The 21,433-nt window shown below is 44.5% G+C and overlaps 1 protein-coding gene across 1 annotated transcript in view; it reads right to left on the bottom strand.

Annotated features, from left to right (window-relative positions):
* Positions 1-3,519, bottom strand: part of TMC2 (transmembrane channel like 2) — a 76,212-nt gene extending 72,693 nt beyond the window's left edge. Inside the window, exon 1 of the mRNA XM_090048849.1 lies at positions 2,590-3,519. Coding sequence (XP_089904975.1) covers positions 2,590-2,632 — 43 coding nt within the window. The 5' untranslated portion in view covers positions 2,633-3,519. The remainder of the gene's footprint in view (positions 1-2,589) is intronic.
* Between the last annotated feature and the right edge of the window lie 17,914 nt (positions 3,520-21,433).

The raw sequence follows: 21,433 nt of genomic DNA, 5'->3' as shown, positions 1-21,433 counted from the left end.
GCAGTAATAATAGTGGGACATAAATTTGGGCATCACTGAATGGAAAGTGACCCCAACAGCTAAAACTAGCAATCATTTCTATAATAATTTTTTTTTTTTTAAATACTGCTATTGAGTGAGCAAGCATGAGCATTTTCTTGAGCTTTCAGTGTGATAGAACTGTGGAAGCAAAAAGAATATACTGTAAATGAAATACTATATTTTTTCTTCTTATAAAAATTATAAGTTAAATTGTGTGCATGAAAGTTGCTTAACGGCTATGCTCTGAGATAAAAGTTCCTATATTTCTATACAGGACAGAGACACTTCAGGCAGCACTGACATAATCTTTTTTTATCCTTTCCCTTCAATTGATTGTAACTGTTACTTGGAGGAATCATTTCCAAGCAGGAAGAGCTAGATATTCTCTCTGCTCAATCTACTTGTCATTATCAGCAAGACCACCAATAAGTGCTACTTGTGATGGATATTATAACTTGTCAATATATGGAATATAGTTTTGAAATAAATCTTTGAAATTTAAAATTGTTTTGCATCATTTAACAAGCTTTGAAAGTAAACTTTTTTTTTCAATGATTAATTTTTTTTTTCTGAATGTTACTAGTTTTCCTTTCTTCTATCCCCCCTTTCTGCCATTAATTATCACTAAGGGTCTAATCGAGTCACGATTCCATGGATTCTGTGGAAAACATGAAATATAGAATTGTTAGCAAAATCAACTTAAAAAAATAACTTAATAAAAATAAAATGTTCTCTCCCCAGTGCAGGTTGGTGCAGGGGGGAGAGGGAAGAGGAGGTGCCAGCTGGCAAGGTGGCACAAAGAGCAGCATTCACCTCACTGAAGGCTACTCCACCTGAATCCAGCTACACACAAGATGGTGGCTGCCCCTTCATCCCTTCTCCCCTGCCAGTGCATAGGAGCCTACCTTAATGGATTTTTACTAATCTAAACATAAATTTGAATTTCTAAACTTAGTTTGTACAACTCTACGTATAATTTGCTTTGTTGCATATCATATATCAGCACATCCAGGCAATATCCACAGAATTTGCTATTTATATCATGATCAACCCACAAAAACTGTTTAGTTGCTCCATTATTTAAGTAGATCCCTATCAATATTTGTTTATAACTTTTCCAGCTATTGAAAAATTACAGAGTGATCAAAGCAAAGATGAAGCTTTAGTTCTATTTGGATTAATATTTGGAGGAATTTGTAGAAGATAGATTTGTGGATGGAAAAGTGAAAGGGAAAAAAGTCAATGAGAAAAAAATAGTCCTAAAACCTCTGGACATAACTGATTCTCCTGTATTCAGTGGCACAAGAGAAAAACTGGAGAAAAGGTCAAAACTAGCAGAGAGTTCAAAATAATCAGTTTTTTTGTGTAGGTGGATATCTGGAATATTTTTAATAAAGCAAAGTGTGTTTTTTAGGGGTGCACCGATAAAAAAAATTTTGGCCGATACCGATGGCCAATTATTAACCAGCCATATTGGCCAATATGCAGCCCAGCAGCTTAGAGAGCAGCATATGGCAGATAAGTCTGTGGGGGGAGAGGGGATGTGGGGGGAGCCAGATAGAGGCCCCCATAATGAGGAAGGGAATGAGGCTGGGGCAGTGGAAGGGGCAGGGGCAGGCACTGCCCAGATGGGGCAGGGCATGGAATAGAACCATGGGTGGCTCATCCAAGGGGCATGGGAGGGTACAGAACCTGCCACTACATGCACCCCCGGGGGAGGCATGTGGGGCATGTGCCTCCTGGATTTGTGCATGGGGCAAGGGCAGGATGCCTTCTGCAGGCTTGGGGCCAGGGGCTGCACCAGCCTCTTCCTGGCAGGGGGGTGGGGGTGGGGGTGGTGCTGGGAGTGGTAGCTATGGAGGGGGCTACAGGAAATTCTGGGTTGGCTATAGCCCACACTATAGCCCCTGCTCCCAGTGCTGCCACTGCCTCCCCAACCCCCACTCACCCTGAGCATAGCCCTGGCCCTACCCCCCCTGCCGGGAAGAGGCCAGTGCAGCCCATGGCCCTGAACCTGCAATGGGCAGTCTGCCCACACACAAACCTGGGGAGCACATGTCCCCCCCATGCCTCCTCAGGGCTACACACAGCAGTGGGGAGCTGCCCCCCCTTCTCCACCCCACCACAGCCCCTGAACAAGCTGTCTTCAGCAATGTCCTGCACCCTGCTCCACCCCAGCTGGGCAGAGCCTAGGCCTGCCCCAGTCTCACCCTCTCCCTCATCATGGGAATCTCCATCTGCCCCACCATACCCCTTCCCCCCCACAGACTTACCAGCTAGATGCTGCTCTCCATGATGCCGGGCTGCATTCTTGGCTACATGCATGCACACGGGATTTATTGGTGACATTATCAGCTACACTGGCCAAAAAAAGCTGATGATGTCAATTTTCCTTTTATAGGTACTGATCAATACCTCTAGTTTTTTTTTACTTTGCTCTGAATTTCTCATCGGAACCACTGGTGGTGTGCAACACATCACAACCCACCAAGGGAATCTCAGCAGACAAAGTTTTAGTCTTGCATCTGTATTTCCAAATAATACTACAGCTACTCTTCTCCCCTTTACCTTCGCTTTCTGGGTCACTTTGCACTTGTCCATCAATCTCCATTCCAACTGCAAGACAAAGAATGATGAATAATTGAATTGGTCAGTGGGGTTTTTACATACAATATTTTACACTTGTAGCGCTTAACTACTGACTGACAAGTGAAAATGTCCTTTCTAATTATGTATTAAATTATTTTAACTAGCTAGAAGTCCCTACTATTTCTCTGAATTTTGGAAGCCAGTTACTAGAAGTTTCCTACATGAGAAAAATATCAAATATACAATTTTGAAAAATATCAAGTAATGCACACATTGTTTAAAATAAATATTTGGTTTTGTGTTTGTACTGACCATTTTCCATGATGACCTCTAAGGCGCATTTCCCTTTCTTTTGCATGATGATTATTCCTTTTTTGTCACAAATGTCGAAGTCCTACTGTTGTGTACACATCAGTAAAATAGAGGTTGCTCTCTTTTTCAGTGCCCATTTATTTATTTCCACACAGCCAAGCACAAAATATTACACAATGCCAGAACTGCACTGAATCCTCTTTGAGCTGGTTTGCGTGCTACATGGTAACTTCAAGGGCTGGGGGCGGTGCGGGGAGTCCAAACACTTTCTGCTCTGATCATTTTTCAGTGTGGAAAGCACCTGCTCGCATTATGTTGCATCACATAATTTAAACATGAAGGAAAGCCCTATGGTGGATACTCAGTGAAATGAAAACACAAGTCACATTCATTTCTGATACAAGCATGTACCCTAAAGCTTTGGGAGTGGGGTGTTCCCCCCACCCACATACCTTTATATAACCTTACTCATCCTCACCCTTTTATCTAACCTTACTCGACCTCACCCCTTATCTTACAGACTTCATTGCAGTGCCTCTCATTGACATGTCTTTGTCTCGCCTCTTTTCCATGTGCATTCTCTATAGAAGATGTGTGGACTAATGGTTGATGCACAGGGCTGAGTGACAGGACATCTACAATTTATTCCTTAGTCTTATCTGACCGTCAGCACATTGCTCTCCACTTAGTTGGGATATATTTTTGTCTGTTGGTGCTGGGAGGCTATTTCATTAACATGAGACCCTCAATGCTTCAGTACTGTGAAGTATTGTACTGCCTATTTAATTATTGTAGCCTGAAAATGTAACTTGGAGAAAAATTTCCATTGACAGCAAATTTTACTTGAGGAAATTTCAGTAAAAGCTTCATAATATGCCCCAGTGGTAACATTTTGAATAGGTGTTCAGTTTTAATCCATTCAAGGGCAATCAAAGAGCAGAGCTTCAGAGGCTGCAGGGCACAGTCAGAGCTAGTACTTTCAGCTGCGCAGCACAAATTCATGTCTGCTCAGGCAGTACTTTCTCTTGCAAACACTCATGCTGTACAACATAATGCTTTTAAGGAGGAAAGTCAACTACTGTCCAGATCCCTGTGATCTGCTGGTCTCCTGAAATTCTGAACATGATGATCTGTAACACTGACTTGATAAAAAAAAATATGCAAAGGCAGTCTTTGAATAGTGGTAGAGGAATAAGATAAAGTTCCCTTTACCATGCCCCTGAGCAGAGGAGGTGCCTTTGGGATAAAAGGTATTTGCCTCAATTGACTGCTGTGAAATATGGAATCCCAGAGAAAAGTAACAGAAGCAAGCTCTCCTGGAAGGAGAGTGTGACAGTTGTGCCTCCCTGGGGCCGTCTATTTGTGGCCCCGCAACACCAATCAAGGGCCAACCGCCCACCTTCTCTTCTGCCATGCCTTGTTGTTATTTGGATTGATTGGAAGATCTTAATCAAATGGGAGGCTGCCTATTTTCGGTCTCGGTGCCTTAGGCACTATCTGCGGCTCCTGACCTCCCCTTATACCGCAGCCCAAGCCTTGCAGATGTATCTGGTGTTGTTCAGGTCTGTCCTACTCCCTGCCACGTGGATGCCGTCTGGCTTATCCCTCCATCTGCACCCTAGCCGGCGCCCTCTAGCCCATCAGAGTCTGCGCCCCTACTGGCACCCTCTAGCCTGTCCCGCACTGGCCGTTTCAGGACTTCTTGCCCGTGCCAACTCTGGGGCCCCTCACTGCCCCCGAACTCTGGGGCTCCTCCCTGGCCCCCTTCCTTTGGCTCTGGGCTCCTCACTGCCCCCGGCTCCGGGGCTCTGGGGCTCCTCACTGCCCCCAAACTCCGGGGCTCCTTGCTAGCCCCTTTTAGTTGGGCTCTTCACTGCCCCCCCTAGCTCCGGGCTGGGCCAATGCACCCCCAAACAAAGCTACACCCTCTTCGGTGCCAGGAGACCCCACGCTATCGTGGAGCTCCTATGAGGCCTTCGCCAACCCCTTATAGCCTCACCCGGTCCTCCAGTGAAACAGAAAACACAAAACGCAAAGCCCCCCCGGGCTACAATACAAAAGCTAGACCATTCTGGTCAAAATACGACTCTCTCCCTACCAGAGAGAGAAAGAGAGAGTGCATCGACCCCCAGCAGGAGCCAGGGGATGTTCTGACCATCAGAGTTCTCCCCTTTGTTCTGGCTGAGTTCCCCCTCCCTAGGCCGCCGGAGGGGAAATGCCCTCCTGGCCTTCTGCCTGGGCTTAAGAAGGGCTAAGCTCCGCCCCTTCCTGGCTCTAGGTTTCCCTGGTTGCTAGGGCAACCAGTACCTGTGCAGTCCTGGTGACTGGCAGCTGCACTTCCCCCTTCCCACCAGTAGGGGTCTCTCCCGAGCCATTTCTGCTCTCAGTCACAGGGCACCTGAGAGCTCTGCAACAGAGAGGAAATCCTAATTGTAGGAAGCTTTATTTCTTTTGTTAAAGTAATTTTCACTGAACAAAATCCTTCTTCCCTCCCTCATTTGAACTCCAATGCCAGGGCTGGTTTTACCACTCCTGACCTTAACTTGTTACATGCACACACATTAACAGCTCTGCCACACAAGAGTAATTGTGGTGTTTATATCATCTATGTTCCACACAAAAGGCCAGATGGGTGCTGTGGAGGGTGCTGATGCTCTTTTGAGACCCTCCAACAAAAGCACCATGCCAATTCCTCTAGGTTGTGCAATTGTTCAGAAGAAGTTTACTGAAACACAGCATTGCTGAATTAGCATACCCCTGAGAAGAGCATGGCAGATCTCTCAGAGGTGCTATTCTAGGTTCAATGTAGATTCTATTAGAAAGCATAAGTTATGTCTTTGCTAAAGTAGCAGAAAACTCAGTCATGCTTTTGCAGAAATGATTGTGCAGCAAGAGTAGATGGGCAGGATTTATCAATCCTAGATTTAAAGCAGTCAGAACTGGAAGGGTGCTTCAAGATGCTGCTATTGAATACACCAGAAACACTGATCTTGAGCTCAGTTATACTGGAACATTGTGGGTGGGCCAGTCTTATTTCTTCAGTGGCATGACTGAGCCCTCTGCTGCTATGGTCCTAGGCTAGTGGTCCTCAACTATTTTGGACTTAAGGCACTCCTCAATAAGTTTTATGAATTGAGTGGCAGCTATTTCAAAAACAATTTTACATCTTGTAGTGCTTACCTGCTTGCAGAGGGGCCAGGCAGTGGATGGAGGGGAACTGGAGCAGAGGCAGGCCTGAGCCTGTGCCTATCTGCTTACCTACTCATACCTGGATCATCTCTTCACATCTCATGGCACCCTTCAAAGGATCTGGCTGCACCAAGGGTACCATGGCATCTTCTTGCTGAGAATCACTGGTGTAGGCATAGTCCCAGCATCATCTTTCTACAAGAACAGCTTAAACTTTTTTTTATTAAAGTTGAGATTCTAGAGAATGGGACAGTACATGGAAAGTAATGCCAACATAATTATGGGACTCCAACAGATGTGTCCAAATGCAAATCTCACACTCTGCATCATTATTTATACTGCTGGTTTTGCCTGTGGGTTATTTTATTTTTCACTGAAAACTGACAGAAGCTGAATTACAAATCTGAGATACAAAATATGCTTTGGGGCAAAGCATCCATGCCAGAAGATAGGCGGGTGATCCAGGCTGACCTGGACAAGCTCAGCAAATGGACAGACGAGAACCTGATGGTGTTTAACACCGAAAAATGCAAGGTTCTCCACCTTGGGAGGAAAAACCTGCAGCACCCGTATAGGCTTGGCAGTGCTACGTTGGATAGCACTACAGAAGAAAAAGACTTGGGGGTCATCATTGACCACAAGATGAACATGAGCCTCCAGTGCGATGCTGCGGCTAGTAAAGCGACCAAAATGCTGGCGTGCATCCATAGATGCTTCTTGAGCAAATCCCGGGACGTCATTCTCCCCTTGTACTCGGCCTTGGTGAGGTCGCAGCTGGAGTACTGCGTCCAGTTTTGGGCTCCACAATTCAAAAAGGATGTGGAGAAGCTTGAGAGAGTCCAGAGGAGAGCCACGCGCATGATCAGAGGTCAGGAAAACAGATCTTACGATGACAGGCTGAGAGGCATGGGACTCTTTAGCCTGGAAAAGCGCAGGCTCAGGGGTGATCTGATGGCCACCTATAAGTTTATCAGGGGTGACCACCAGGATCTGGGGAAACGTCTGTTCACCAGAGTGCCCCGAGGGATGACGAGGTCGAACGGTCACAAACTCCTGCAAGACCGTTTCAGGCTGGACATAAGGAAGAATTTCTTTACTGTCCGAGCCCCCAAGGTCTGGAACAGTCTGCCAGCGGAGGTGGTTCAAGCACCTACATTGAACACCTTCAAGGGTAAATTGGATGCTTATCTTGCTGGAATCCTATGACCCCAGCTGACTTCCTGCCCTTTGGGCAGGGGGCTGGACTCGATGATCTCCCGAGGTCCCTTCCAGCCCTAATGTCTATGAAATCTATGAAATCTATGAAATATTTTACAAAGGATTGGATTAAGCATCAAGATGTCCTGATTACTTGGCTGTTAACTGGTAATTCATTCACCATCTAATGGAGTTGACATGACTCCAGGCTCAGGCCCTGCGTGTTTGACTTGTCATGCTTGCAGATCTTAAGTATATACATTTGAAAAGTTCCTCAGGATATTCAGTAGAGTAGTTCTACTCTAAATGAAGTACAAGTTCATCTTGCTTTGATTCAACAATGTGTCTTCAAGGCCTGTGTACATATCCTCTTCCTGACATATAGGCTAACTGTATTCAAAAGGACCATCTTCCTTAACAGTAATAACTGCAGGACAAGGTGATATCTCTAACTGCTAAAGGGCAGCCTGGATACCCTTTTCAGATTAAACATGTTCACATCTGTGGTTTGGCTTAATATGTCAAGGTGGGCCTTTCAGCATGATCTTTGCCTTGGTTTGGTGTAACACTACCAGGTCAGTTTTACATACAGAAAATAACCTATGTTAGTGTGTCCGTGCAGGGAACCGCTGGTTCTCTCCTGCCACGACTTCAATCTTGTTAAAGAAATGGGGAGGAAAGCGATGACGTGATAATTGGTACCCGCGGAAGGACCACGCTTGATCTATTTCATAATCTACTTGCTTTTTATTCTCTCTTTTGCAGGGAACCAGTTGGGAGGCAGCAGCTTGTCAGAGTTGTTCCTGGGATCACCCCCATGCTCTGTAGAGGATCATGTCCCTCAATTGGGACGGTAAGTGAGGAGGCACATTTCGCCTGCTTGTGGCTGTATTGAATAATCAGTGCCTGCAGGGTCCCCCTCCATGTCCTCTGCCCTGCGAAGGGGGTCTCTGGGCTTCTCAGTCTTATTTGAGTCCTTGCCTGCTCCCCATAGTCAAAAAAAGTAGAAGGAAAAAGAAAAGTTTCCTTTGGTTTTTTTAAGCCTGGGCTCCCCATCACTAATTACATTAGCGGCTTGTTACAGATGCCTTCCAGCCTCCTGTGTCGCGCAGTGCCGATATGCAGGTTCAGTAGTTCTCCCACAGCCAGGTCTCGAGCTCTCAGCCCCCAGCGTTCCTCTCCCCTCAGGGTCTGGATGTGGCGCCGGGTCTCTTCAGGGGTCTGGGCAGCTGACGCCCCTCCCACCGCTCCCTTTGGCTTCAATTTGCCTCTCCGCATCCCGGTGCAGAAACTGCAGCTTCTTCCTGCACCGCAGCTCTGCTCTTCCCCGCACTCACCAGCGTTCCCGTGGATTCCTGGTAAGTAGTGTGTGGGTCCAAGCTCCGGGATCCCTCGGCTCACGCTGATTCCGCGTTGTGGATCACTCCTCTTGGATCCTTCTCCCGGAGAGTGTCCCCCGCAGCTCCTCTCTTGTCCTGTGGTGCCCGAAGGCAACTTTCCCTAGGGAGTGTTCTCTTCATATCCCCAGGCACCGAGCCCCATTGGCTCTCTGCGGGCGTGGGGTGTCTCCTTGCCCCACTGGGCCATAATCACTATCAGCTGCAAGATTTCTCAAGTAACAGAGCTTCGGTCTCAAACCCTGTTACAACCCACTTCACAACCAAGATGGGGGATTATATGTCTGGGCAAACTGGTCAGTGTTTGTACAACTTGCATCTTACAATTTCCACAAGGTTGTGGGGGTACATGGGGCAGCTGGTGTAACATATAGGAAGCCACCTGACAAACAACTTGGCATCCTGGATTTCCTGTCCTTGGTACCTACAACAATAGGTATTTTATTTCTCATTAGCATGACAGGGGAAACATTTCATGCATCTCCATCCTTTGTATTTAGATGAAAAACCATCAGAAGGACAATAGTGCTTAGAAAGGGCATAGTTAACATGTCTCAGAAATATTCAATTTTAAAAACACAGTAAAGACTGGCAGGTGATATCAGTGGCATCATAAGAGGAACAGCATTTTACAAAATGGCCTAGCCTTAGCTGTTGCCATCATATAGGGCAAAACATAAAGAAAGGTCAGCTCCACTAGGATGAGCAAAATGTCCTCCTTTTGATCATTATGTTAAATTTCCCCCTGGGGACTGTCACCTTTCCTGTTACACAGGTCTGAAACGGACTTGAGTGTATTTAAGAACTATGCATATATAACCTGGATCTAAAAGGTACCTGCCTGTATTTGTAGTAGAAATTAAGGTGGATGTGATACTTATACATCTGGATCAATGTGACTCAATGACCAGGGTTAAAAATAATTAAAAGTTTTTTGCCACCCCAATATTGTAAGTAGGGGATTTGTTGCCTCTGTGGTATTTGTGTTGTGAAACTCTATAAAACGTGTTCAAAGCACAAGTTATTTCAAACATTTTTGGCAGTGGGTCTTTCTCTAATGGCAAAAGAAATTTTGTTACAGGAAGCATGGCAATAAATGAAAGGGTTAAATGGCTAATGGGAAGAACTGCATTTACTCTGAGGAAGGGCATATTTTCCTATCAACATATGAGGACACTTTTTTATGCATGTCCGTCACTGAAATAAAAAACAGACCGCAAAATTATTCTATTGGATTCATGCAAACTTCATATACTCATGGTGTGCCTAATAATTCATTTCACACTTGTTTAGCACTGCGTCTCTGAATCCTTTATTTTTCTTGGCTTGTGGGGTAGATTTTCCTAGTAAGATAAAATGTCTTGCATAGATTATGTCTTCCTTTAGAATTATGGGATGGGGAATTAATGAATTGCACTTTTACCTCTGAGTCTGTTCAACATAAGACAATAAATTAGTCATGCACAATCCTGAACCAAAACTATTACTTAAGTAAATGTCAGACTTGTGTATGGAACGTAAACAGTTTCTCTCTGGTTTTGTACATTCCTAAGGCTATATACTTTGTGAGTTCAGTTTTAGTATAGTGGGACATTAAACTTTTCACACGCATCCAAGTGTTAAATAAAACGCAATTGTGTTATGAAAAACCGTAACTTGATCCTAGAAGCACATACAACATGCATGTAAATGTTTAATGAGATAGTGTTTCCTTTCTTGCTTCCTGGTTAACAGAGCGTTTTAGCTAATTAATCCATGGGTTACATTTATTCAATATTCATTTAATCCATAAATAATCTATTTCTGGAGGAGGTTTCCCAGTAAAAATACTTGATTTGTGCACACTAACATTTTGAGGCGGTTCTGTGAATCTCAGTAGCAAGAGCTAACCTTATAATGCTATGTTAAGACAGAGAAATCAATTACCATAGTCTGAAGACAGGACATTTCAAAAGTCAAGGGGCTTTCTCATCATTAACTCAATCATGCTGTACTTATTTAATAATATTGTAATGTATTATTGGTTACCAATAAAATGTATGTGCATTTGGGCATAAATGGATCCCCAACACTCCCATTTGAAAAAAGAAAGGGATGTAAATATTAGCAGGAGGAATTCAACTGAAAATAAGAGGAAATTGTCAAAGAACAAAGAACAATGATTATGCTTCTGAATCTGGTCAATGGTAACAATACAGTGACCCTAATAATAATAATGCAATAAGGGCTCCTTCTTATACTAGGAAATTTGCAGAGCAAGTTACTATGTTTAGAAACACTGAGACTAGAGGCATATTATTTAAAAGAAAGTAGTCTTTTTTTTTTAATTGCCAAAGATATATTAATTTTCCCCCCCATACATAATCTCCCTACTTTTTTCACTTGTTACTTATGCATAGAGGCATTTCATGAACTTAAAAACCAGGGCTAAGTATAGATGTTCAAAAAGCCCCTGGAGGAAAGCACTTTAACTATTACATTTTACTTAAAGTACTATATGTTAGAGTACATTCCAACCAAACAGACATGTGCTGTTCAGTACGGGGGCTCAGTACACACCTGCACTGGTCAAGGCGAGCAGGTGGGGGGCACTCCTGCAGGCCTCCCGGGAGGCTGCTGGAGTGCCTTCCCCCCCAGCCCTGCCACCCTCTGCCAGCTGGGGACTGTCATCTGCAGCTGCAGGTAGGGATCAGAAGGGAGCCCCCCACCTGCCTATGTGGACCCAGGCTGGCCCCCACCACCAGATCCCCACCAGCAAGCTGTAGGGGGGGGCCTCAGTGGGCGGCTCCCTTCCCCAAAGTGGTCTGTGCTACTTTGCACAGACAACTCTGGCACATGGTGGATAAAAAGGAGACCCCACTAGTGGGAGGGCCACCCCAGCTTCCAGGAAGGTGGGTCCCCTGCAGAAGGAGGGCTCCTTTTCCGTCCCTGCCCTGACAGAGTTCCCAGTGCTGCAAAAAACAGCACGGGAACCCACACTGCCGCTGCTGGCTGTAGCTGAGGGGATGAAGCCTCTCTGCCATGGTGGGGCCTGGCTTGTCCCAGCCTAGCCCAGCCCCTTGAGACCCAAGCCAGCAAGCTGGGGTGGGGGGGCCACCCAGCAGGGGGGCTCCTTTCCCCTAGCTGCAGTCAACAGTGGCAGTGTGGGTTTCCTGTGCCACTTTTCACTGCACTGAGAACTCCAGCAGGGTGGTGAAAAGGAGACCCTCTGCTACAAGGGGACCCAGGCTGGTCGCCAGCAAGACCCAAACCAGGAAGCTGGGAGGGGGGACACCTAGCAAAGAGGCTCCTTTCCCCCAAGTGCAGACAGCAGCAGCACCATAAGCTTCCTGTGCTACTGCTGTCTGTTCACTGTGCCAGGAACTCTGGTGGGTGGAGATGGAAAAGAAGTCCCCCTACTGGGTGCCCCCCAGCTTGCTGGCTGGAGCTTCAGGGGGGTTGGACCAGGCCTTCACATGGCTGCTTTTCCAACCCCCAGTGCCAGAGTTTCTGGAACAGTGAAAAGCAGTTCAGGGAACTCATGCTGCTGCCGCTGGCTGCAGCTTGGGGAAAGCTGCTCCCCTCCCCACCTGCCCGGCTGGGCTATGGCATGCCATGGGTCTGGGCTGTCTGCGGGGAACAGAAACCCTGCTTTCCACTCCCCTCACCCCCCAGTCCCATCCAGGCTGTGGTTCACAGCTAGCCAGGATCAGAGGGTCAGTCACAGCCAAGGGGGCAGAGCTGGCCTGACACAGGCAGAGTAGATAAGCATGCCAGAATTGAGCATGCTACTTTGAGAGGGGCCCCTGGGATGCTGCCAGATGCAACCTAACTTAATGTGGATGGATGTGACACAGACATTCAAAAAATCACTCTAACCTGAAGTGCTGTAGTCCATCAATGTTTAACTTAGAACCTTTTTTAAAGCTCTTTAAGTGCTGTGAATGTCTGTTCTGTTACAGCTCTAAAGTGTTTTCTGTGCACTTAATGCACATTAAGTGTAACATCTGTACCTAGCCCAGGTTATTTTTAACAGTCAGCACATTCTGTGGAGTTCCTGCAGAAGATCAGGAGTATTTATAATGTTTGATGAAAAGCATTGCTAAAAGCCGTATCCAATCCTCCAAAGATCTCCAGTGTATTTCTACTTCTCCCCTAGAAGGTGACTAAGATCAGGACTCTGTAAATAACCTGATTTTTTTTTTTTTTTGGTCAAACTGAAAAATAAAAATGTTATTCTCCAATTTGGGGGATTTTCTTCCCACAACAAAAAATATAGATTTAGCTTTTGTTAAAACATTACATTCAACCCCAAACAAAAACATCTTGCTTGATACTTGTAAGGGAAACCTAAAATAAAGGACTCTAAACAGGTAGAAGAAGTGGTAGAGATGGTGGTGACGTACTCCTTTTATCATAAAGCTTGGTGATTGGGTTTCCTGCCCAGAATGGACTAATTCTTTCCTTGGCCTGACATGATTTTCCCCTTTACTCACCTCTTGGATTCATGGATGGCTGCTCCCCATTTGTCCTCTTGGAGCAGTTCTGTTTTGAGTTTTGACTACACAGTAGTCTTTAGGATTATGGGTCTCTCATCTGCTAGTTATGCCACTGATCTGGGAGGTGGACCATCTTTGCACCAGTCTTTGCTTCAATGATTGTTTAAAAGTGTCAGTTGGAGGGACTAAAGCCATCTTACCTCCAGAATGACCTGGGTGGAGGTTAGCCATTCTCTGGGTAGATGGAGAGATGTGGGTTTGAATCCCCTCAGAGGTGGACACTGACTCCAGAACTCTCAAATCCTGGGTGCATGTCATAACTCCTGAGCTATGGCATAAGAAAACTACCATCAACATCTCTTTCTCTGGCATTTTATGAACCTAGCCTCCAAAAGGTTTTCCAGTCAAAACTGGACCCTAATGCACAACCTTTTGAGATAGCCAAAACTTCATTTTTTCAGTGACTAGTAAATTCTCGAAATTAGTCCAGCTCTCATTATGAATGTGTAAAAGATTTTTTTTCTCAACCCCTTTTCACTTGAAATGCATTAACAAAGCTTGGGAGATTACTTAAATGAATTATTCCCTAGCTCTTCTTCAACAGAGATAGCTGGGTTTGAGAGTGGGGAGACAAGGCTGTAAAACTGACATGCAGCACCAAATGTCAAGACGTGTTTTTTATGATACTAGTGAAATATAGTCTCTACAAAAATGAAGAAGAGAAAAGAGAACAGGAGTGTGATGGGAAAGTGGTGGGAAAAGCTTTGGCCATTAACACCAGTGAATTGTCTTCAAAAAGCAGAAGTGGAAAAAGCATGTCAGACATGGTGCTAGTTTTCAAGATTTCGTAGAATCTTAGAAAGTGAGGATTGGAAGGGATCTCAGGAGGTCATCTAGTCCAACCCCCTGCTCAAAGCAGGATCATCCCCAACCAGATCATTCCAGCCAAGGCTTTGCCAAGCCTGATCTTAAAAACCTCCAGGGATGGAGATTCCACCACCTCTCTGGGTAACCTATTCAAGTGCTTCATCATCCTCCTAGTGAGAAAGTTTTTCCTAGTATCCACCTTAAACTTCCCTTGCTGCAACTTGAAACCATTGCTCCTTGTTCTGTCATCTGTCGCCACTGAGAACAGTCCAGCTCCATTCTCTTGGGAACCATCCTTCAGGTCATTAAAGGCTGCTAGCATATCTCCTCTGAGTCTTCTCGTCTTCAGACTAAATTAATTCAATTTCCTCAGCCTCTCCTCATAAGTCGTGCTCCAGTCTTTGAACGATTTTTGTTGCTCTCCACTGGACTGTCTCTAACTTGTCCACACCCTTCTATAGCAGGGGTCCCAAAACTGGACACAGTCCTCCAGATATAGTCACAACAATGCAGAAAAGAGCAAAATAATTACTTCTTTTGATCTGATGCCAACACTCCTACTAATGACCAGTATGTTGTTAGCCTTCTTGGCAAGAAGGGTACATTGCTGAATCATTCATTTTACTGCCCACTGTAACCCCCAGGTCCTTTTCTGCAGAGCTGCTGCTTAGCCAGTCAGTTCCCAGGCTGTGGCGGTGCATGGTATTGTTCTGTCCTAAGTCCTGGACTTTGCACCTGTCCTTGTTGAGCCTCATGAGATTTCTTTTGCTCCTCCAATTAGTCTCTGAATCCCAGCCCTACCACCCAGTGGATGATCTACCCCTCCCCCACACTGCTTGGTGTCATCTGTGAACTTGTTGAGGGTGCACTCCCCATCCCATCTTCCAATTGTTAATGAAAATACTGAACAAAACTGGCCCAAGGACCAACCCCTGGGGCACTCCACTTGATACTAGCTGCCAGCTAGACACTGATCCATTGATTACTACCCATTGAGCCTGACAAACCATAGACTTTTCTATCCACCTTATAGTCCATTTATCCAACCCATACTTCTTCAGTTGGCTTGCAAGAATGCTGTGGAAGACTATATCAAAAGCCTTGCTAAAGTCAAGGTATATTTTGTCAACTGCTTTCCCCATATCCACAGAGCCAGTTCTCTCATCATAGAAGGCTATCAGTTTGGTCAGGCATGACTTGCCCTTGGTGAATCTGTGCTAACTGCTCCTAATCACCTTCACTCCTCCAAGTGCTTAGAAATGGATTCTTTGAGGACCTGCTCCACGATTTTTCTGGAGACTGAGGTGAGTCTGACTGATCTGTAGTTTCCTGGATCCTCCTTCTTTCCTTTCTTAAAGATGGGCACTATATTTGCCCTTTTCCAATTCTCCGGGACCTCCCCTGATCACCATGAGTTTTCAAGATAATGACCAGTGGCTCTGCAATCACATCAACGAAATCCCTCAGCACCCCCAGATGTACTGCATTCAGCCCCATGGACTTGTACACACCCAGTTTTTCTAAATTGTCCCTAACCTGTTCTTTCAACACTGAGGGCTGCTCACCTTCTCCCCAAACTGTGTTGCCTGGTGCAGTAGTCTAGGAGCTGGCCTTGCCTGTAAAGACAAGTAAAAAAGAGGCATTGAGTACTTCACCCTTTCCTTCATCATCTGGCACTAGGTAGCCTCACCCAATTAGTAAGGGATCCACACTTTCCCTGACCTTCTTGTTGCTAACATACTTGTAGAAACCCTTCTTGTTACCCTTCACGTCCCTTGCTAGCTGCAACTCCAACTGTGCATTGACCTTCCTGACTTCATCTCTGCATACCCAACCAATATTCTTCTACTTCTCCTAAGTTGTCTGTCCAAGCTTTCACTTCTTATAAGCTTCCTTTTGGTATTCAGACTCACCAAAGAGTTCTCTTCCAAGCCAAGCTGGTCACTCGCCACATTTGCTATTCTTCCTGCACATCAGGATGGTTTGATTCCTGTACCCTCAATAAGGTTTCTTTAAAATACAACCAGCTTACCTGGACTCCTTTCTTAAGGTCAAATTTCATCTTAATTTCATCCAGCTACAAAGTCTAGCAGTTGAGATCTTGAAGCTGTTAGACCTTCTCTTCTGAATTCTGCTTCTTACTCTTTGATGTAGTTTCTTTTCTTAAGGTTAATTCGCTCTTTAAGGAAAACAGTCAAATCTTTCTAGAAGAACAAACCCCTGCAGAGGTAAAATGACAGCATCTTAAAGGCCCTATTGAGGCTGGGGCATAGGTTCTAAATTTAATCTACTTAGCTATCAATTTAGTCACTTCAGCTCTTTTGGGAGCTCCAGTTTGGGCAATGCTGCTGGTGTCATTAGCATGTGTGTGTAGATGAAATGGGGGCCCTAAATTTAAGTGGTGGGTTTTTAAAAACACTGCTTCAAGTTAGGGCCAATTAAACCCCTGTGTCACACCCAACTTACCTGCCTCTCTGGCTGTGAAAAGGAGAGGGTGAGCTGCCAGTGGGCAAAGCAGTCCCTGGGCTGCGGGGGGGCTGGTGCTTCCTTCTGTGGCAGCAGCAGGCCCCCCCACCAAGTAGCACCTGCCCACAGGCACCCAGCTCAGGTGGTCCCAGGGGGCACTGCAGCCATAGAGGGAAGCACCGGGCCCCCGTGCAGCTCAGGCAAGCTCTGGGGGGGGAAAAAATCACAGTTGCTTTTTTTTTCCCTCTCTTGGATGGAACCTGCCTTCCCAGGCTGCTGCCAGGCTGCCTGCAGGGCTCCCTGCAGAGCCCCTGAGCTGCACAGAGGCTGGTGCTTCACTCCACAGCTGTAGGGTGAGCAAACTAAAACTTCTCAGATGAGTTTTAGTTTGCTGTGTTCCAAGTCATTTAAGGCACATTATGCCGCCAAATTTGCTATGGAGGCTGTAATTAATCCACAATATGCCGCCAACATGTGCAAACACTAACACCATCAAAGCAGTGCAGAAGCATTTAGCCTGCTTTAAAGTGTCGTGCACACATGTCCCTCATTTCGTCTACACACAGCTCTTAATATTTAGTTAGGACTCATCTAAGCAGTAACAAATTCAAGTGTTACAACTGCCTGCTGTAGTCAGCATCTTGTTTCTAGTAGAAATGCCCATGTTGCTAGTACTGCGGGAGCTGAATCATGATTAGTCAAAGGAATATGTACATTGCTAATTTCCTTAGCATACATAGGAGCTGGAAAAAAAAAATCTACTTAGCTAGGGTACTCACCTTTCAAAATGTGCCTTTCTGCTGTTCTCTTCCTTTTTCTCTATCCTCTTTCAGGTTATTGCTTCTAAACAAGTATCTCCTCATCCATAATCCATCTGCTCACACCTATTTTTTCAGGGGTTGGCAGTTTCTCCAGTGCCCAGTGTTTCCTGCATAGCACTTTGGGTTCCATTGATTACAGCAAACATATTTATTTGCTCCCTGGAAGCAGTGTTATTTGTACCCTGCTGATTTTGAAAAATAGCAAAATTCAGCCGCAACATCAAAATTTGCCCAACATGAAGGAGCCGAACTGTGAAACAATCAGTGACTTCTTTTCCCCTTTCTATTACTAAAACACGATCTAGCAGGAATCTGACAACGCACTGAAAGCAATGAATGTTTTATTTAGGTTACTGACAAGGTAATCCTAATCCTCACACTTGATACATTTCCTAGTCCTTCGTCTAAGAAAGGTTTTTGCATTCTGTTACATTATTTATAGGAAATTATCCAGCGCTGCTAATGGTAAACCTAAGTGTATTAGTACCCTTGGCTCCAAGTTAAGGATTTTGTGAAAGGGGTGGGGGTGGCAGTATCCACTCCCATCCCAACCCAAAAACAGGGAACAGGGCTGAGATGGTGATATGTCCAAGCAGAGAATGGCATATAGCAGTCATGATCTCGTCATACTATCTCTATCTTTCCCTGTTTTGATGGAGTTTCTGATGTACCATGTCATTCAGGAGTTGGTTAAAAATCAGAGCCTGACAGAAGTGTTTCATTCAGTGTCCAAGTTCAGTAGTATATAACATGATCATTTGCACAGCACTTCAGCTGTATTTGATTGGCTTAAGCCAGACCTTCACTGTAAAGACCTCAGCAAGTCTGAGCTCTGTTCTTTCACAATAATGAGAAGGTAATATGTTGACCATACAGCTGTCACAAACAGTCACAAAAAACATTTCAAAAAAAATATCTTAAGGGACACTTAGCTTACCAAGTGATTACTTATTTTTAACATGGAAATTCTGGTGGGTTTTCAAGCACTTGACCTTGACTTTGCACAGGTGTCAGTTTTATCTTGGATTTGTGGATACTGATGACACCCTTTCACTGCTTTTCTGTTGACATTTCTCTTGCAGCTCCTGCAGCTACATTTGGGGAGAAGATGGGAGGATACTAACTAGAAGGCGAGATGACCTATTCACAGAAAAGAGAGGTCATTAGTTACTTTAGTGCAAATCAATCCTGCCTTCTGTCTATACAGAGTAAACCTTTTAATCAGTGAATTAAGTCTTGTTTTTTGTGATGAATGGTCTACAAACAAGTTTCAATTTCCTTTGAAATAAGTGTTTGAAAAGACCCTTGCTAACTATAAGGGTAGTCAGGCATTGGAACAGGCTACCTGCAGAAATGGAAATCTCCATCTCCCTTACCTTTCATGTCTATAGAGAAAAGAAACTCTTCTGGGAAGGGACTGTCTCTTACTGTGCTCAGCGTCTTTCACAGGCAAGAAGGTGACAGCACAGAAAGAGAAGCAAACAGCTTGGAGTCTTTTAAAGATCTCTGCATCAGGACACACTCTATAGTTTAAATACAACAACTGTAAACAAAGTAAACAAAAATGGAGATGACCAACATTGGCTGGTAGAGTCCAGGGGAAGGTCTTTATTTGTAATCTGGAAAAACAGGGACCTATCTTTCCATGTACTTCATGTTGCTTTCCTTTGATAAACTTGCTACCTATACACGTGCTCCAATGTGTTCTGATTAGAATGCATCAGTCTGCTGGAACGTTCTGATCCAAATGCTCCAGTGTGCCACAGCGTCTTGTGTATTCACCATCCTGTGTTTCAAAATGGTGGTGGGGTGCTTTAACAAAAGCTCATTGAACAAGCTGTAGTTAAAGTGCCTCTGTTGCCCTTCTGAAACATGAGAGGCTTTGTGTGTTTTCATTAGAGTGGCTCCCAAGAACTGCTTTAAATAAAACACTTCCCCCACACTCTGGAGCACATGTAAAAATGCTACGAGAGAGAGAAACCCATTTTCTAGGCTACTACTTCACCTTCTCACAGTTGGCCACTACCAATATGATAACATTTCTAGAAACTGGGAGAGTCAACAGAAGTCAGCAGTTGGCAAGAAGTGATAGATATCAGAAAAAACAACCCATTGGCAAATATTTGTTCAATTATAAAAAACACATCTTTGATTGACAATATTTATAGTCCCGCTTGTTTCTTCTGCAAACATTTGTCAGCATGACATTTTGCTCACAAGAAACCACAAAAAGGGAACACTTCAGAAATCGAAAAACTTGTATCTATTTGGCTAATATTTAAAGTAGAAGTGTTTGTGCAATTGAAAGCTCCTCCTTAGTGTGCAGTCATGCTACCGGGGAACAGATACAATATAATATGACCCATAAAGAACAGTAACTGTGAATACTTGAAAGCAGCAGACAAAGAATAGCTCCTGAAAAGCAATGTATTGAAATACTTTAATGTATGCTCTTGAAATTTTCCCATTTGCTGGCTTGGATTGCTATAATAATAGTGAAGTTTAGCCAGGTGTTTTAAGTGTTACCTGTATGAAGTTTAACAATATTGTCTCTACTCTGTCTGGCAATAGCTTGTGCTTCCTCAGCAGAGATTTATGCTGTAGGCACTTCCATTTGTTATGTCACTGTTCAGTGGCTTAGAGAAATGCTCAAGTAAATTGTTATGAAGATCTGAAATATAAATGACAGAAGGAGAACTGTTACAACAGGTAACTTCAGAAAATCAATTATCCCCAGATGAAACATTTACCTTTTGCACTGATGGGTGCAGCTTTTCTCTTCCTTCCCTCTAGGAGTTATTTATGCTCTAAAATAACTTGCTTTTGGTGCAATTTGTTAGCCAACAGTTGGTTGTCATTTGATTGTACAATCACACTTTTAATGTTATAAAACGCCTCTGTATAAGTTGCTGTTTTGTGTACAGTGTTGTATCCAGGTCTGCTTTATCAAAACAGTCTAAGATAGTTCTTAGTCCTTACAGAAAGAGTGCAATCAATATACACAGACTTGATTCAAACAGATAATGTCGATCAGATCCATCCTGCATGGGCCTGCAGAAGAGGTATGAATTCTACCTAAAGGCTCTGTGGGGGTTTGAACTCCTCCTTTATTTTGTCTCTCTCAGCAGGGTACTGGCATTTCTTCTATGAAGAGAAAGAGAGATTCTGTTAGGTTAGTTGAGGAAAAAGAACACATCTGCTGAAGTGCATTCTCTCTTCTCCAGGAACCCATGGACTGTTTATTTCGCTTGGCTTTATGATATTTTACAAACCTTTCTCCAGAGCTTATGCTTTAATGCACACAGAAGGGATGTGAAATGCTCTCATTTTGTCCTACCAAATTTAGTGTCCCTTTAGGGTTTGAAAAAGTTTTGAGCTCTTATCTTGTTAAGGTACACTACAATAGTTTTGTAATATACGTTATTGCATTACAACAATAGTGCCATTATTACTTTTCGACATTTCTATAATGGAACGAGTACATTTATTTTCAGCACCCTATTATCATTATCCTGGTGGCATTGATAGGGGAAAAAAGGCAAAGGACGGCAGTTTAGGATGTGGTCCAATTCCAAGGATCATCTGGATATACTTTACCTCACATATTTGTTGGAATCAAGAGGCTTAAATTTTGGTGGAATGCTTGCCATTCCTACTCTCTTCATGTGCCACATTGTGATTTTTTGGGTGGCTTTTGCTTGTTTGTTTGTGGGGGAGAGAGGCTGTACCTTTGTCATGGGATTTGGGGGTGAACATTTGTGGCCTTGGTGTGCTGGGTAGGGAATGGAGCAGATGTTTCTGTGCATGGGTGACTGGTGTCTCCTGAGTCTGGAGGGGGGGCACCAGATCACCAACTGGGGGGGTCCCTAGCAGCCAACTGCTGACTGGGGGGTCCCCCCCCAAAATCACCAGCGGTGAAACTGGAAGTGCACTTCCGCTGACACTTCCCGTTTCTGGCTGGTGTTTCTAGGGGAGGCATGGCCAATCTCAGTGGGGCGACCCACTATGTATTGCCAATGTTTCTGCGGACGTTTTTAAAGTAAATGTCTAATAGTTGCCCGTGATTCCAGGGGACTGGACTTGATGATTTATATGG

This window comes from Crocodylus siamensis, chromosome 5 (genome assembly GCF_052110815.1).
Source record: "Crocodylus siamensis isolate JL-2025a chromosome 5, ASM5211081v1, whole genome shotgun sequence".
NCBI classification, from domain to species: Eukaryota; Metazoa; Chordata; order Crocodylia; family Crocodylidae; genus Crocodylus; species Crocodylus siamensis.
Note: the sequence above shows the minus strand (reverse complement) of the source record. Positions and strands in the feature narration are given on the sequence as shown.